The sequence below is a fragment of the Alligator mississippiensis genome, chromosome 16, assembly GCF_030867095.1.
Source record: "Alligator mississippiensis isolate rAllMis1 chromosome 16, rAllMis1, whole genome shotgun sequence".
NCBI classification, from domain to species: domain Eukaryota; kingdom Metazoa; phylum Chordata; order Crocodylia; family Alligatoridae; genus Alligator; species Alligator mississippiensis.
Genome location: NC_081839.1, coordinates 24,152,945 through 24,171,132, shown reverse-complemented (window position 1 = coordinate 24,171,132; position 18,188 = coordinate 24,152,945). Strand labels below are relative to the sequence as shown.

General features: G+C 41.5%; 1 protein-coding gene and 1 long non-coding RNA gene across 7 annotated transcripts in view; one reads left to right on the top strand and one right to left on the bottom strand.

The window, feature by feature from the left end:
• Positions 1-12,198, bottom strand: part of FLI1 (Fli-1 proto-oncogene, ETS transcription factor) — a 113,981-nt gene extending 101,783 nt beyond the window's left edge. Inside the window, exons 1-2 of one of the 5 annotated variants that reach the window (XM_006257960.4) lie at positions 11,802-12,198; positions 9,791-9,899 (exon numbers count right to left, since the gene is read on the bottom strand). In XM_006257960.4, coding sequence (XP_006258022.1) covers positions 9,791-9,856 — 66 coding nt within the window. In that variant the 5' untranslated portion in view covers positions 9,857-9,899; positions 11,802-12,198. Of the gene's footprint in view, positions 1-12; positions 96-9,790; positions 9,900-10,822; positions 11,010-11,801 lie in introns of those variants that run through there. The other 4 variants (XM_019490101.2, XM_019490099.2, XM_019490100.2 and 1 more) reach the window with 4 other exon arrangements.
• LOC109283756 (uncharacterized) lies at positions 276-2,844 on the top strand. Of its 2 annotated transcripts, none has more exons than XR_002091031.2 (2): positions 276-1,227; positions 2,424-2,844. It is a non-coding gene; the product is annotated as an uncharacterized LOC109283756 (long non-coding RNA). The 2 variants fall into 2 exon arrangements; XR_009457849.1 differs by having other exon boundaries at positions 276-1,271.
• Positions 12,199-18,188: the final 5,990 nt, after the last annotated feature.

The following is an 18,188-nucleotide window of genomic DNA, read 5'->3' as shown; positions in this document are numbered from 1 at the left end:
GGAGACGGTTACCTTATCCAGCGCAGCTGTGTCCAGCCTCGGCTTCCCCCCCTGATCTTTAATCCAACCACGGGAAAACAAAATCAAAAAATGATACCCGCGTTAATATTCACCTCCCCCCAAAATAATAAAAAAAAAAATGACTAGGACTCGTGTTTCTATTCGGCGGCGGCAGAGATGCCTTATTCATACTTTATTTCTCCAGGAGCAAAGCTGGCAGCAGAAAGAGTCACAGACCCCCCTTGCCCCTCCCCCTTCCCCCGCCCCCCCCCAAATTAGCCTCATCAATTCAGCTACAATTTTCAGTTCAGATGCAGACAGGGGACTGAACGTGACCAGACCTGGAGCTTTGGGCTTGCTGCTTGCCAGCGATTGAGGCCGTCTCCTGCGAGGAGGTGAAGGGGGGTAGGAGAGGGGACAGGCCGACCCGACCGCCTCCCCTCTCCCCCGCCCCCCTCTCCTGTCTGCTTTACAATCCAGGGGTCTGCAGTGGAGCCCCCTGAGAGCACCACATCTGGATACTGCTAGCGGGGTCAGGTCCCCCTATGCCTAGGGCCACAAGAACTGGAGTTCAATTAAAAGAAATCATGGTTAACCCCTTGCTGTCCTTGTCCCTCTGCCTCCTTCTTCCACTCCCCCTCTGGCACGACCACATTGTAGGCACTAGCTCCAGCAAAAAGGGCGAGCTGCAAGGGAAGCATAGGACGTATCCCTTTTAACCTCCCCATAATTTCCTTTCCATACCAGCCTCCAAACACAAGCAGCGGTGGGAGGACCCCCAACACTAGAAAGACCTTTTGGTCTCGAAGCTGCATTATCCAACTGTTCTCTTTTGATGGGCTGAGGGTGGAGGGATGGGATCTGATGGCTCCATAAACTGGAGCGAAAACAATACCCGCTAAAACGTCCCACGTGCGTTAAAACCGAGCTGCAAATGGCAATTTATTCCCGGCCTCTGCGCTGTCCTAGAGACGCTCTTGGCAAAACCCGCTTTTGATCCCCAGTTCCTTCACAAGCACAAGGGTGTTAGAAACCAAGGACGCACACCTCCGAGTTGCTTACTGTATTGCAAAAAAAAAAAGTGAACTATGACCCCGAAGCCATTACTTTAAACTTCACTCTAAAAATTAAGCACGTTATATATTGCATCTATCGTGTATAAACAGTGCTTCTCTTCCCCCCTCCCGTGTTGGGTCGAAAGAGTTTCGTGAAACCCCAGGAGACAAGGTAATAAGTGAACTTGCAGCATTATAGCAGAAAGGCTGAACAAGGTATGAGCCTCCCCCCCCAATAATCCAACAACTGCAGTTTTTGCTTCATTTCTTTTGCTAAAAAAAACCTGAAGGTATGGCAAACTTTTGAAACAGGCTGGAATATCCATATGCTTCGCTTGCCAAGCTCTGAATCATCCCAGGTGATTGTTCAGGACTTCAGCTTAACTGTTTAATAGAAGAGGGACAAGGAGAGAGCAACCTCAGACAGAAAAGGTTGTAACAACCTATACAAGCTTAGGGGTCCGCTGCTAAGAGTAATGCATTTCACAATGAAATGCTTATGCATAGCTCTGATAAATGTGTGTAACTTTTAATCTGACGGTCGACTTTTTGATGCATATGTATATATAGTGAAAGAATTATGATTTGTTTAATGTGGTTACTACCAGACATCTGGAAAAATTATTTGATGTTGGCAGTTACAATAGTTTTCACCCTGACAGAAGATTTCAAATGTTTGCATTGAGACAGGCTGGTAGAAACCAGTTGCTCATCTCTCTCTCATCTCTCTCTCAAAATGCACTTGTGAATGAAGCTAAACTCTACTCCAAAGGTTTTAATGAGTTCAATATTGATCGCAGGCTCTTCTTTTTCTGCCCTTTATTCTTTAATTGAATAGCACAGAGCAGAGGATCGCAGGCAGGAGCTGAACTCGCAGTCCTCCGTGTAACCCTGTTGAAATCAATGAGGAGCCCTCAGCAGAGACTTTCTCCCTATGATGTGTAGCTGAAAACATCCAGCATGAAATGGGTTAAGGCTGGAGTTCAATGCCAGTCCTTAGCATAGGGATACATCCGCAAATGTGTGTGTTTTTTGTCTTTGATACATGATTATGGTCACAGCTTTAAAAATACCGATTTGTTCTGCAAGGATGAGTCTGTTCCTGGGGCCTCAGCTGCAAGTTTCACCCCTTTTTAGGGTGCAGTTTTGCTTTAATCGTGGTGCCCATTGCAACCAGATAGCATCACCTTATGTTCTGGTTCATGATATATTCTTCAATTCATTCTTTTGTATCAAATTAAGCAATTAAAGAGAGTAACAAACCAATTAACCCCCCCTCCCTTCCCTTGGCTCTCTAGCTAGAAAGTGGCCCGTTTCCCAATCACTGTGTTACAAGTTCCTCTTTTTCTATTTTTTATGTTAAAACAGATCTTCCGCCTCAAGCTGCATCTGCAAAAGCCAGGGATTGATCTGCTGCAGTTATCATACGGGAACAAGCTCCCACTACCCTCACTGGGAGCTTTGAAACTGAAACTGGGTTCCGAGGTGGCACTAACTCCACTGCAGAGAAAAGAAAAGACAACGTGTTTTAAAGTGTGGGGCTCCCAAGCAAAGCATGAAACCCAAACCTAGGGCATGCTCCCAAGGCAGGGCTCAAAGCAAGGCACCAACGCTCTGCTCGCAGCTGCAATGATAAAACCTGACTAGCTGGAGCCCTGCCAGCTTTGCAGCAAGGCAGGGGACTGCAGGATCCGTTCCCCTGCTCCCTATGTCTGGGTCTGTAGAGAGAAATCTTTGATAGTGCAAGTTCCCAAAAAGTTATGTAATGCTAATAAATACTCAAATGAAATCTAAGGTCTTGGAAAGTCGTGTGGAGAAGATACAGGTAGCTTTAAAGCTACAGCACAATCGTGCAGAGAGGTAGTGAAGCTGTCTTGGATAGTTTTATTTGAGTCCCATGTCCCAATAAACCAACCCTCCCCTCCGTCTTCCAGCCCCCCTCCTCCCCCCAATTATTGAAAAGCCAAGCACAAAAAAACAAAAATACTGAAGGCCAAAAAAACAGACTGCAGTGCACCAGCTCCAAACGTCTGGCCCCTCGCTTGAGGCCATAATTAATTTGAGATTTATTTTTATTGGAGAACCCAGTCTCGTCTGACCTTAGCCAAACAAGACTTCAGCTAGACCCTTGATGCGCTTGAATGGAACAGAATATTTCTCTCTAACTTCTCTTCAGGCGTCCGTGCCTGCTTTGAATTTGTTCCTCAGACTTCATATATTTGGAGATTTGAAGGAAAGATTTAAAGCATTTTTCCCCCTTAGCATCCACTTTTTTTTTTTTTTTTTAAACATAGTGGTGGGAGAGTGTAGAGGGGGTTGGAATACAAAATACATAGGAGCTTGCATATTTGAGGGGGGGAGGGAAAAAAAGGTGTTTTTTCTATAAGTTCAGAAAGAATGGAGCTTTTAGAAGGTCAGTAGAGTTAGTGACTTACAGAGGGGGGTTTGGTTACTTGAATTCTGGTGTCTGGAAAAGCAGGAGTCTTTGAATGTAAAAGCTTGTCCCTTGTGCCCTAAAGCCTGGTTTATTTTAAAAAAGCCCCAACATGCTACACTTCCAGGATAAACAATGTTTCCTCCACCCCCCTGCTTAAATTCAAATGATACCATTAAGGTAAAATCATGAAAGAAACAATGAGAGTTCTTTCCCACACACTTGCATTTTGTAGGGGTAAAGTAAAAAGCAAGATGCACATAAATTGGGAAAGAGGGAAAATCTAAATGTTCTGTAATAAAAGGTAGGTGCAAACAAGAATTAAATCCTTAAGCTCTAAGTTGTCATAACGCATTAAATCAAGGACGTACTAAAATATAACACTTGGCAACATTTCTGCCTCAAGAAATGATTGTAAAAAAGAAAGATTTGGTATTTACTAATATTAATCAGCACTAAGCATGTGGATGACATCAGAGTTCATTTCCAGCTCCCATGCTCATGCACATGTCTAGAATTTGTTTCAGCCAAGTTCAAATATCTCCTTGCCTGCAAATCTCTTGCAATCCCCAGGTCTCCTAGAGGATACCTGTTCCTGTCCTCCTGAGCTTGGCTGGGGATCAGGATTGATAACTTTTGCTGGAAGCCTGTAGTTTTAAAACATGGTACAGAAATGGCCAAAGCACTAACAGACTGAATAGGAATAATGCTGGGATCACTGAGCCTTCAGCCCATGAACTTTTTTCCATTTTTTTTGAGGCTAAAAGTCTGCATCATATCTTTAGTGTGCTACAGTTCCTGTCTGCTCCCCAGAAATACATTTTCAGCATTCATGTCTCTTTGAACACCTGTATGAAACATTCCATTGTTGGGTTACCTCGATACACATTTTTATAATGAATGTACTGACTGCGGTATTTTCCCCTCAGCAGACTCATTTTGCATGAACTTCTTAGCACGTTCCCTTTTGCAAACGTTTTAAAATTGGTTTTTATGCTGTCCCAAGGATAGCCTTTGGCTGCTAGTGTTGAGCAGGATATGATAACATGTCAGTGTCAGTGTTTGTCAATAGTTTTAATATTTTCCTCTCCAGTGAAAATGTCAGTGTTTTGGCCATCAAAAATTCTCTCTTTAGGCTTCTGTAAACTTTCCAGGAAGAGGGAAACCAAGAACAAACCAAATATTGTTTCCATCCACCCAGACTATTTTGCCTTCATGAATATGCTTCTTTGTACAGCACCACAAACATTAAAAAAATGGATTTTCATAGAGTCATAAAGCAAGAACTTTTGCACTTAAACGATGGTTCCCTCCTCCCCATCTCATTTAGATTGAAGCAAGGTCCATTTTCAGGCTTGGTTAAAATCTGTCAAGGAGCCTATTTTTTGTACAAGCATCTAAAGTGGAATATGCATATTTGCTCTGTGCATATTTCATACATGTGGCCACAGAGTATAGAGTGGGTGAATAACTAGGGGCTGGGCTGAAAGTGCTCTGCAAGAACTGCCAGAGCTGTCTTTGCTTGAAAATGAATTTGGTTGCTATAAGTTCCAGTTCATTAGTCTGGCTGCTTCTTTGGGGGTCAGACAGGCTGGAATGGTCTAAGATTACCATGTGTTTGTACCGATGCTATTCCTAGCTTGGCGCAGTGGTGGATGACACACTAGCATTTTCTGTGCCCAGTTAGGACTCAGCAGTGCTACCACAGACAGTTCAAATATCAGAAGACAAACCAAGGCCAACCCAGGAGATTCACTTCGAGAAACCTGAAATGGGTGCTAAGTCCACTATTGTAATCTTGTGCATGGTACTTTTTGCAATTATATCCGGAAAAGAGCAGGACAGTAATTCTCCAGACAGGTCTTACCACCCATATGAAAAAGTAAACTCCTAAGAAAAATTGGAAGGAGACTTTGAGTGAAGATGTATCAGTCTTGAAACTACACTGAAGGTTGTGTCATCAAGGAGTGGAAGATGAGAAGGAGGAACCTATTCTAACCATCTCCCCCAACACAGTTGTTTGCTGATATTAAAACCAAGCTGGGTTATTATACTCAACCTGTCTGACCTTCTGCATAACATAAGCCATAGGATTTCACCCAGTGATTCCTGTATCCATCTCCTGTAGCTGATGTCTGTTAGTGGAACTTCTGACAACATCATGTCCCTGTTCTTCACTCCATCAGTTATCTCAGTCATTTGTGGGGAGCAATGGCTATGTTATGTGTCATTCTGCATGGCACAACCAAGGTTAAGCTCACTCTTTCAGAGGAGGAAAGTAAACCTCAATGTTCAAAGCTCTGTGGCTGAAAGCAAAAGCAGTGGCTTTTTTGTTTAAGTGGGAAGATGATGGAGAGGGTAACTGTAGCTGGATTTTTTTTATTGAAAAATTAAAGGAGAAATATTAATGAATCTGGCATCTAAAAGCTATTCGTGCATTGCCTTGATGAACATGTAAACCCAAGACTGACAGTGTGGTAGGAAAATGAATACTGCTAGCAGTACAGGGAAGACTATGTACAATGGTAATGGTAAAATGTTGTATCCAGAGCACATGTTGCTTTGCTGACATCCTTAACACTTTCTATATCCATACAATTAATATTCCAACGCCCTTTTAAAAATTTAATTTGCTAATTGCAATACATTTAATTGTCCAAACAAATACTTTGTTTAGATGAGATTAGCAACTCTGATAATATTCTGATCAAGAAGCATCACAATGGCACAAAAGGATACATATATATTCATTTGACTAAATACATTGAAGAAAACATTCAGAGTTTATAATTAGCTTATAGCTTTATTACTAATAATTATGATTGCCTGCCACATTATCCTGTAGAAAAAAAAAAAAAAAAAGATTGTGCATAGGTGAATAAAAAGTCCCCCCTGCTGAGATTACTTAGAGGTTTATAACCATACTATGGATATGTATTTCTCTATTCAGATGTGTGCAAATACTTGAAAGGGCACATACTGATATACACTAGAAACTCTTGATATAAATTTGGAATACTGCACAGAAATCTCCTAAATTTACCAGTGTGATTTAATAAAACTTACCCTCAGTAAACCAGGCAATATAAAATCTCCAGCCTACCCCTCTTTCAACTGCTCCCCCCTTCCAATCTGCGCCCTTCCATTTTCAAATGCCTTGGAGTTAAAAATGAGAATTGCACTGTGACCTGAAGTTCATGCTATTTAAGTTGCTTCAAACCAAGGGGTGGGAGCAGCAAATTCATGGAATTCAGGCAGCTTTTCCAAAGAACATCCTGCCAGGAGCCCCTCTCACTGTGCCAGTGAGCTCCAGCTGTGACACTGAAACATTTATCTTTATGAGTTAAGCGATGAAATTTTAACGTAATGCTTATATATCTGGTATGTGTAGTAAAGGGCCTCCATAAAATGTTGGACCCATACCCACTTTTCTTCTACGTGCAAATAGACCCATGACTAAAGTGTAAAAAGGGCAACAAGGATTTTACTTTTTTTTTTTTTTTTTTTTTTTTAAAGAAAAGGCTTCCCAACTACTCCTGCCAACAACCCTTCTCTCTACTTTCAGAGATATGAAATGTGATGCAGAAATTGTTAAAAGGCTTTCCAGAACCTCTTGCTTCCTAGACATGTGCTCAGACTACTGGGTCAGCCATCAAGAGTAGGCAAAAATAGATGACAAGTCCTATCTGATAATAATGCCTAGCTCTTAGAAACACTTTTATCAAAGGATCTCAAATTACTTTACAAAGGTCAGCATCATTATCCCTGTATTACAAGAGGAAACTGAGATACACTAATATGAAATAACATGCTCAAGGGCATTCAGGAGACCAGTAGCAGAACTGGTATCCTAAGCCCCAGTGCAGTGCACTAGCCATCAAACAATAACACTTCTCCTACTAGTGAAAGTCATCTATGGGGTGATTGTTTTAATGGTAAAATCCTGGCTACACTGACATCGGAGAGACTTCTGACATTGACTTGAGAGGAGCTAGGATTTCATCCTGTGTACTGAATAGTTAAACCCTAATCCTGCTTTTGTATAGCCTTAATTTGTGCCACCCCATTGACTTCAATGGAGCTACTGATGTAAATAAAATTAAGCATGTGATTAAGTATTTGCATCATTAGTGGCTATTTGCTTGATCTAAACCCTTTTGAAAAAGAAGCTTTGGATCAGTTCCTTTCTTCAGTCAAATCCCTGTTGATTTTTTAGATATGGAAACAATTTTTCCCCACTGACCTTAGTGAGCATGTTACAGGAAAATACTAGACAAGAAAATAATGGCAGCTTGGTAATTAAGAGATGCAATAAATGACTGTGAGTCAAGTAACATCCAAGCCACCTATCTCTGTACTACTGAAGCAATGAGGAAGGTCCAGCCCGGAAGGTCTTTATGAAAACTGGGGCTTTACCTGAACAGAAAGTTGATCTCATGCAGTTTGTTATGTGTTGGTCCATTCCATCCCTGTGTGCACATAAATGACTTAGGCCAAACTCATGAGTTTGTTGAATTTGGAAGAAATTTTGCCACTGACTTCAGTTGCAGCTGGATTTGTAAGCAGCAATCCTGCAAGGATGCTTTACCATAGGATGCTGAAGTGGCTTCACCTTTTAGTTGTGATCAAAACATGTGCAAGATTATCTGCTGCTTACAGAAGGAAGCTCTGAAGACTAAGTTAATGCTAAAACCAGACATACACTACAGACAAATTTCCAGTCTTTCTTTGAGTTTTCAAAAGCTTGCTTTGATGATATTTGCATCCCTTTTGAAGTCATTTTCCATTAAGTTTCTATGATTTTAGGATTTGGTCCAAAGGCCACTGAATTTAAGGAACAACATTGTTGCCAGGAATGTTCACAGAAACACTGGGTTTTACATAGGTTTTGAAGAACATTCTCCTACCATGAAAACATTTCCAATTCAAAGTATTTGCTCAAGAAAACTGGCCCTAAAAGTTGCACTCGCTTATCCATACAGAGAACAGAAACAATACTACACGACTTCGCTGTCATACTACACAGCATGCCCAATACTCCCAACTGTTTGCACAAGCTACAGTTTGAGTATTACATGCAAGAATTATTCAGTGAATCATTTCAAATAATGTACCACGTACATGAAAATTGCAGTCTGCTCATTGGTGACTGACAGAGGGAAAAAGAAGCAATATTCACGTAATAAATCATTCATTACAAATTATTCACCCAGCTCTAGTTAACACCCTCCTGTGTTCCTTCAGCCTGGAAGAGAAGAGTCTTGTGTTTTAGATTTTCTCTAAGTGCTGTGGCATGCAGGGTTTGCCTTAAACGTGTAACCCAGATGTCCCAGGCTTGGTTTATTTACATTCTTGGGAACTGTTGTGGAAAAAAACTATATGATGTCAAATATAATATAGTGCTCAATTGAGCTATAAAGGGACAAGACTCTGCCAACCTTTCTTTGGAATTTGCTTTGGAGCTAGTAGAAAGACAGAAATGACCCCCAAAATACAATCACAGAGTCACAAATAAGACACACAATCCAATATTTGGAGGGCAGGCAATCATAGTTTTTGGCATTAGCCACAACCATTTGGATTAATTAGTTTATTTGCTGGCGAAATTACAAGGAAGGAATGTTTGAGGAAAACCATGAGGAACAATTGGAAATAAGTTCCAATATTCTATACCACTACCTGGGCCAACAACCCACTTACTCAAAAACTGAGAGAGACAATTCAGTTTAGTTCATTCAATTTTGTTTTTTCATTAAACTAATTTTGGGCCCTAAAGAAGAGTACTTTACGTACCCACACAAACATTTTTGTATAATGAGTTTGGTGGTTTGCACAGCAGAAAAGTACAGGGATATTACAATGAAGTTTAGTTTTGGTTCAAGATTAAATGGTATCAAGAAAAGCAGAAAATTGGAAACCAATTTAGGAAACCACTATGGTATAATATTGGTAGTATGCTACCACTATCATATTGGTTTCAATCAAGCAAACCACTACTATAATATAAATCAGGACACCCCCTCTATAATGTTGGTTATGATATAATCTAGCTAACCAAGTACCATAATAATACTGGTTATGATATAAAAGAGGAGACCATCATAATATTTTGTTCTGCCTGATGATTCATTTTTCAAGCTCTGGAGATCTGCCTAAGGACAAGTATGACCATTTTGGATCTAACCCAACCCCCCACTGAAGTCAATGGGAGGCTTTCCATTAAATAAATGGGAACTGGATCAAACTCTTAAACCCATATAAATTATTTTGAATTTTGGAGGATTGTAATTTTTGACATTACCTGTTTAAAGATGCTGTCATGTCTTACCTTGACGTAAGACGAAGTGTCTGGTACTGTCTGAAACATCCTTATTTGCTTAAGAGATGTATTAAAAGGTCCTAAATTTGACCTGAAATTAAAAAAGTAAAAATAAATGCCAGCAAAAACATAACAACACTGTTCTGAAAAAAAATCGAACTAGTCATAAAAATTCAAATAATATGATGAAATAGATTCATTCTGGGTTTTTAAATTACTTGTCAAGGAAAGGATATTGGGAAAGTAATTTCCAGGGTTTAATTTGTACCTTTTAACTAGGGTTTGCAGAAAAAGGCCCCTCTTCAACTTCAGCAGGAGGAGGGAAGCAGGCTTGACGTTTGATTAACTGAATTTCTTACCCAACAATTAAAAGCCAGGAGAAATACCCATGTTTTCATGTTGAGACTAGTTAACCCTATTGACTTGTACCAAGGGGTTTCACTTGGTTAAATGAAATGCAGTTGTACTTCTTGACTCATTGAAACCAGGCTGGGTCGTAACTGTGCCAGCCTTTATTGATTTAAAGAAGCTTGCCCGCAAATAATAATTAAACAATTAATTAAACTAGCAAACGGAAGTATGCTTTTTAATGAGGGGGAAAAAAATACCCGCAACCCCCCTAACCCCACAGGTTGTCCATTGGGAGGGACAGTGCCCTTACATAGCAGGAGAGAGCCTGTGCCAAGACAGGTTATCTGCCACGGTTTGTTACATCCTGATCTCACCATGCCCAGGGCTTTCCTATAGTCATCACGGGAGCAATTTAGACGGTAGCAATTAAAAGATGGTAAAATATAACGGATGGAGAAGTTTGCAATTAAAAAGCAACAGCAACATCAGCAAACCGTAGGTGTTCCCATGACATTTGCAATCACATTAAAATATCCAGCCAGCAAACTACCCAGCCACCCAAATCCTTACCCCAGAGGCCCTTATTCCCTTTAAAAATTGCTAAAAACGATAAGCCAACTCTTATCACCCCACCTTTACCCAACAAAGTCTTTTTTTTGTTACCTCCTACATGAATTGTTGCAAAATTGACATTCCCATTGTCGGGTAGAAAATGTATCTGAGCCAGACCCCTGCCCAGAATCACCAGTATGTGTTATACAAGGGCACGAGGAGTTGTGTAAGAAATGCATCCCTCCGGGAAGGTTGTAAGAAGAGGCTGGAGTTTATTGCATGCACGCAACGAAGGGCTCATCCCCAACCCTGGGGTTGTCCCTGCTCCGTGAATAAAGCAGCGGTGCAGAAGTGATGTCTCCCAGCTCAAGTACAACCGTTCCCCGATGTGCTTAGCTGCTATTCCACCCCCCAATGAGCGTCCCTCTAATTGCACCTCCAACCTGATTAACCTCCCAGGAATGATCCATTCATCCACTCTCCCATTCACCCGTCCACAGAAGGACAGCACCTCTGTGCCCGCACAGCCCGTGCTCCCAAACAGCTGTTGATCAAAAAAAGGCAAATAAAGTGTTCTCTATCTGCACGGAACGCCCTGTTTTTTTACTGATTTTTTAAAGCATTTATTACGAGGCCAGCTGGCATGAAAGGGCAACTGATCAGAGACTCCGCAATGTGTTTCTGATAAGCACAATTTTCCCCCCTCTGTCCTTCCCCCAAACACATTCCAGCTTCTTGGCTTCTGAACTTGCAACAGGGGGAAAAACCCCTGCGATGAGAGACAAGGACTCTTCCTCGACTTGTAAATTGTCTGGGGTCAGAGACTCCCCATACAAAATTTCCCTGCCTCCAATTCACACTCCCTCCTAATCCCCCCCCTCTAAATTCGCACCTTCTTGCATAATTATTCAGGTCCAAATTAAAAAAAAAAATGCATCTGGATTTTTGGATTCAGTTTGAAGAGACAGCTGTGGATTATTCCTCGAGAACTTTACCCTGCCAGCACTTCAAGTATAAAGGGGGATCTTTAATCTGGTTTTCTTTTACCCCGCTGGGTTATTTCAATTATTGTTTTGTAAAAAGAACTCACCTTTTATACCCTTTCCCCTCAACCAGTGGAAGAGCAGTTTGTAAAGATCCAGGGTGAGACCAAAAATAAAATCCCCACCAGTTCTGTATGATAATCCTGCTGCTGCAGTTTTGCAAAGGAGAGATTAAACTGGTTAGATCCAAAGCAGCGCTGGAGTTAAAGTTCCCCAGCCCATCCAGACAGTCTGCATCAACCAGGCATATCCTCAGGGGGCTTCTGTAATGCTCTCAGCTCGAGTGTGTGCTTTTCTTTCCCTCTCGTCTATCCCCTCTAATTTTAATTTGATTTCCGTTTTCCCCTTATCAATATTTCAGCTGCTCGCTCTAATTAATCACCGTAATGTGACATCTTCGCCTGTCACATCCACCCCAAGACCCTCCCTTGTGCTGCTTGCAACTTTGAGGAATTAAAAAAAAAAAAACCAAACCCAAACAAACCCACAACTTTCTTTAAATACATGCACGTATATTGTTGAGGAGTGAAGCCAAAAAGAGACGCTGAGTGGAGCTCAAGTGCTACTTTAAGCCCCTTTTTTTTAAGAAAAGGAAGTTTCAAATATCCGTTTTTAAATCATCGTTCCTTAGTTTGGGCATTTTTTGGGAGATCCTACCTTGCCAACTGTTACCCCATTCCCCCCTGGGCCGGATCTGGAAGAATCGCGCAAGAGTCACGCGTCTGTACACACGCACACGCACCCGCAGAGGGAGAAACCTAGTTTTCTGCACCAGCTCAACAATTTAAACCTCCTGCTTCACTCTGGGCACCAACCCCTTCACATCTTCGTTATTTACCCCTTCACATCTTCGTTTTTTATTTCTGCAAGGGGGGGGGGGAAATCTGGGAGGAAAATGTGTGCTTTGTGCAGGCAGAACTGTGCTGCTGTGCGGGGGGAGGACAGAAGTGACTGGCACCAGCACATGACTTGGCCCCATTTGGAGGCGGGGGGGGGAAGAAGCACAGAGGAATTTGGGTGAGACACCGATGTGAAAGCAGGGTTACCAAAAGTATTTGGGAAATTTCCTTCCCTTCGATCCCGGGTCTCCCTTTGCGCAGCTTTACCCCAGCTCCCAACATATTGAAGCATTTTTCTGCTTAATAAGAGGAGCCCGGAGAGTGAGGAGGTGAAAGGGCAGCGCAGGAGCCGTGCTCGGAGCTCAGCGCAATTTACTGCGGGGCAGACGAGCCGGGGCGCTCGCAATGTCCAAGGGACCGCGCGGGATCGCAGCCCGCCACCCGCAAAGTGCCCCGCATCCCTCGCTCTCCGCAGCTGTCACACGCACAGCCAGGTTTCCAGCGGGACGGGCGAGGGAGGGGGAGATCTCCAAAGATCCCCGGGACGGATGGAAAAACGAAGCCGCTTCCCCAGTGTCGGGGAGAAAGAGGCTTTTCTCTCCTCGGCTCCGGATCCCGTGTCGTGACTCCAGCGGGGACGGTGGTCACGGTCCTGCCCCGGCACAAGGCTGCGGATGCACGTGCCCGGCTCGGCGTGATGCCCGCGGGCACCGCAGGGTCGTGCCTGACACCCAAGCAAGCTGATCGTCTTTCCAAGTCATTTTCCACCCCTTGCATGCGCTTACACTTGTGGACTAAACACAACCTCTTCTCTTTCGTGTGTGCGTAACTGCTGCTCACAAGACTTCCTATTATTTTAAGCGTGGCTTGAAACCAATACGAGAGTGGTAGTGTAGATATTTGCCCTTTTCTCTCTTTTCCCGTATTTTTCTTTTTTTTAGCAAATATGTGTGTCCACATCCTGGCAGCCAAGGAACACAGATTCGGAACAAAAAAGGCTGGGGGTGTCCCCCAAGTGTGGCAATATTGCCTCGGGAATACAGAGCCCTGTAACCCAACCCCACAGTTGAGTCTAGAAACCCATGTGGCTACTTGAAGTCATCTTGGGAGCTTTACTAGCCCAGAAGAAAATTGCTGGCAAATTGGAACCAGCTGCAGGCTCAGAAAGAGGGGGGAAAAATCACCCCTAAGCAGAGAAAGTTGCAGAAGTTTTGTTTACACCAATAGCTTCAACACAGACAGGACAGTTCACGTTTTCACCAACAAACTGTAGGTGACTTGTATGTAAGCAACATTTCAACAGTCTCACAGACAGTGATCTTTTAAAGATGCCTATGAAATCTCCCTTTCTCCCAGACACGCGTCCAGTCCCCTTTTCTGGAGGCTGTTCTTGTCTAGGTCGAACTTATTTAACAGGGTGCGAGCAGGCAAACAGTGACCTAAAATCCACAAACAATTGGATCCAGGCAGGGAAAAAAAACAACCCAAAACCCTGACAAGTGCTTGAATCTCACAAGTCTCTTGGACAATTGCTAGAACAAATGAAACGGTGGAAAAGCTCGGTCCTGCAAAATGTGCTCTTTTCATGTTTTCTATTTATTAGATAGGTTAAGAGAAAACAGACTTATGTGAGTCCCAAATGTAGGCAGAGTATTAAAAGAGGCATGTGTATGCTCCAGCAATTACAGCTGAATTTGATTAAAAACGTCACGAGGGCTGCACAGGCAGGAGTTACCTGATACACCAACCCTGGGGTTGCTTTAGGATGAATTATAACACAATTCATTTTATTTTAATAGGTCGCTATAAGATTAACTGTTTAAGCATGGAGCTGGGCTATAAATGTTTACATCAAAACCTGAAACAAGCAAGCCCTGCTTTCTGGCTTTTTAGAAATAATGTTTATTATAGTCTAAAATTCCTTAACACGCTAATTAGAAATAAAGGGAAAATATTTTAGTCAACAGGAGTCCAAAAAGGACACACAGCCCCACTCCCTTAGGTTCATCAGTTTCTTGTGCTAAAAGGGAAACACGGCAATTTCCTGACATCATTATTTCCACAAATTAAGAGCAAAATAATCAGTATTATTTTTTCCAAAGTCTTTAAGGCACTTAATGAATAGCTTGGTCTGGCATACATAAAAAGGGGGATGAATTCTGTTTCTTCTCCAGTGGCAAAGTGGAAATGTTCACCCCGACAGCACAGATTATCTGAAGAAGAATGGAAGTATTTTGGGGAGCCAGGCAGAGGCTGGGGAAAGGAGATGCACAGGTAATAAGGCCTACCACAGACTTCACTTCCTTCTGGTCCAAATGCATGGTGTAATTTTTCAACCTTGCTTTTGCCAATTTAAACACATAACACTGTGTATATGCAATAGATATAAGAAAAATATGCCTACAAATTCACCCTGGGGACAGTAAGAAAGAAATAAAGAATTAACTACACAGGATAGATGCCGGTCTGGTTGCTCAATGCAATTTTGTGAAATTCTCAAATACGAAATACTATGAAGGGCTCTTTGAGGTGGGAGGGGGGTGGGGACTATAGCTTTGTCTTGCACGGCACCTAGCATCATTGCAACAACAACATCTTTTATATTGCAGCATCTCGAACGCTAAGGATCTATGTTCAAGATCAAAATGAAAGATTGCTAATTCACAGGCTGACAAATCCATGGGATTGTGCTGCTGATAATAAGAATGATAATATCTGTTTGAAAAATACAATTTCTATTCTGTGAGAAGTCCATATATGTTGCAAGTTCCATTCTGACCTAGAAAGAAAAGGCAAACTTTTCAAATAAACCACAACATGATAATTCCAAAACATTTCAGTTGGGAAATGCCAAAACAATATTATTAAAAAGGTAAGAGTGTTATATTTGAATAGAGTTGGAATATTTCATATTAGCCATAACATAACGTTTTGATCTTAGCGAGACAAAACGATCTCATCTTGTTTAAATGGAGCTTTTTAATGATTTCCATTGAAAATTTGACAAAATCAATATATTCTTGCAAAACATTTCAGTCATGTTAACTCTCATGAAGATCTGCTCATTTGCTTATGTATAACGGTTCCACCAGGAAATCACCCATCAGCTCTAATCATGATAATGGCAATAATAGCGGCAATGCAGAATCGGTCATTAAAGATAAATAATTGCAATCACTAAATGGGGGAGCTGCCTGAAAATATAACACTCCTCCATTACATTATTTTAAATATTATTTTTAAAGAAATAAATAATTATATGGGTAACATTTTGAATATCTTCTAAGTGCAAAATGCCTTTGTTTGAAAGACACAGTTCTTGGCCTTGGATTTAAGATTAATCGTAAATCAAATTATCCTTACCATTTATCATTTATTATGAAGTTAATGCCAATTCTTGCTATGCATGAATCAACCACAAGAACATCATATTTTTCTTCCAGTGTGTGTATTATTTACAGAATATTTTGAGGTACAGTTTGCAGCCAGTTGGATAATGTTGAACTGTTCAAGTAAATCGGTTACTATTCATGGTTTGCATTTGTTTGCTTAATATTAAATATAATAATATTAGTTATTTTTTATTATTCATTTATCATTTTCCACTACCTCATAGAGACTCCAGTGGGGATTAGCACTAAGCAATGTATAAGAGGCAGCCCATGCTCTGAATAATTTATTATCTAAGTAGACAAAAAAGTCAGAAGGAAAATATGAAGATAGAGTAGTAAGGTGATTTGCACATAGTCATGCAGCAGGATAGTAGCAAAGTTGGAACAGAACTCATGTCAGTTGACTTCTATCACATCACTTCTATAGACCTAACTTATACTGATTTTCCCCTGTTGTCATGGAAATGACCTTCCCATTTTTACATGGGAAACTGAGGCATAGAAAAAGGCAGTCACTTAATAGAGCTCACATAGGTCAGTGGCAGGAAAAGAAACTCCCCCACTCTTCAGTGCCCCAGACACTAAACCTTCCCTGCTTCCTATTAGCTAAACCATCCCCAGTTATTTTTGGTTCAGCCCCAGAAGCTGAATGATCAAACAATTGAAATCCGGAGTAGAAGAAATAATAAACACCAGGTAATACGGCTTCTTGTGTTTGTTTTTTGGACAAATAATCATATTTAAAATTGTGAAACTTTTATGATTTGTGATTGTTATCACAAGCAACAAATGATTGTTCCAAATGATATGACCTCAAGACTAATGAGACAACTTCAGCACAAGTATTGGTTATTATAAATCAATCACAAGGTATGTGTTGGTAGTACTGGTATCTAAAAATGCCTTTTTTAACATTCAGGACTTGTAACAGAGATGATATCTTTTATTAGACCAACTAGATTTTTGCAAAAAAATGTCTTTAATTGCAAGCTTTTGGGCACAAACACCCTTCATCAGATACAGGAGAAAAGGTTGTAAAAGTTCTCCTGGGTTTAACATTCTGCTTGCGAGGGAGCTCTGCCTTTCCTCCCAGTTGAGGACCTGGGTGTGGATGTTGCAGGCAGGTGTCAGCTCCAGGCTGGCTTACTGCAGTTCACTGTTTCTGAAGCTGAATGTGAAAACAATGCAGAGCTGGGAAAGAACGTGGCTTCCATCCTTCCCCATGGCTTAGGGGACAGCATCGGCTAAAGCCTCTATGCTAGCTTCCAAGGGTTCCCAGTTTGGGGCTTGGACAATGCTTATGGTGCTTCGAAAAAGTGTGAAGGGTGGCCTGTTTCCCTCTCATCCTTACCCAACATAGCTCCTGCTCCTGGGTTCGAATTATACTTTGACTCTTGGGTTGCCCATCACAATGCCCTAATAAAATTGGAGACCCCCCCCCCAGGTTATGATTTTCAAATCCCAGTGCTGATCCTGTTCTGCCCAGTTATCTCCAACTAACCTACAAGACTTAAAAAAAGAGAAAATAAAATATAAATAATCAAAACTGCCCCCTCCCTGCCTTCCCTAGGTTGAGTTTTAAACCAGTGCAAAAAAACAGTGAAGTCCACTGTACGTTTTGCTATTGCTTATATGGAAGGTACTCTGATAAAATGGAGATGGATGGTAGTATAAACCCAAAGACAGACAGGTAGACAGAATTAAACCAGCTTCACTGAAGAGGCACCAGCATAAATGAATGGATGGAAGTGTGGTGAAAGGAAAAATGAGGCTAAAACAGGAGCCTGACTCAACTCCAAGTGCTGTGACGTGGAAGCTTGTTTCCCATCCCACATCTCCTGAGGAGAGTTTCTCTTGAAATTAGATGAGCCATAAAATAAAAAGTAATTCAGAGCAATATTGTAAAGCAGTCTCATGCAGGGCTTCCCCTTTAAGAGTTATAACAACTCTGGCCTTGTTTATATACTCATTTGGTTTTAAATATACCTGTATAGTTCAAGCTGTGCAATCCTTATGCTTTAGATGCTTTACAGTGGCGTAGGTATTCCTGTATGGAAAGGTCTGATGATTGGGGAATTTGTCTTTATCAATTTATAAATTCTGGCTAATATTGTGGAGTTTTTACTATGACAATGTCTTTGTGTCAGTGGGTACATCTATACACGCAATTAGTGCGATGCAATAACCTCCGGGGAAGTTTGAG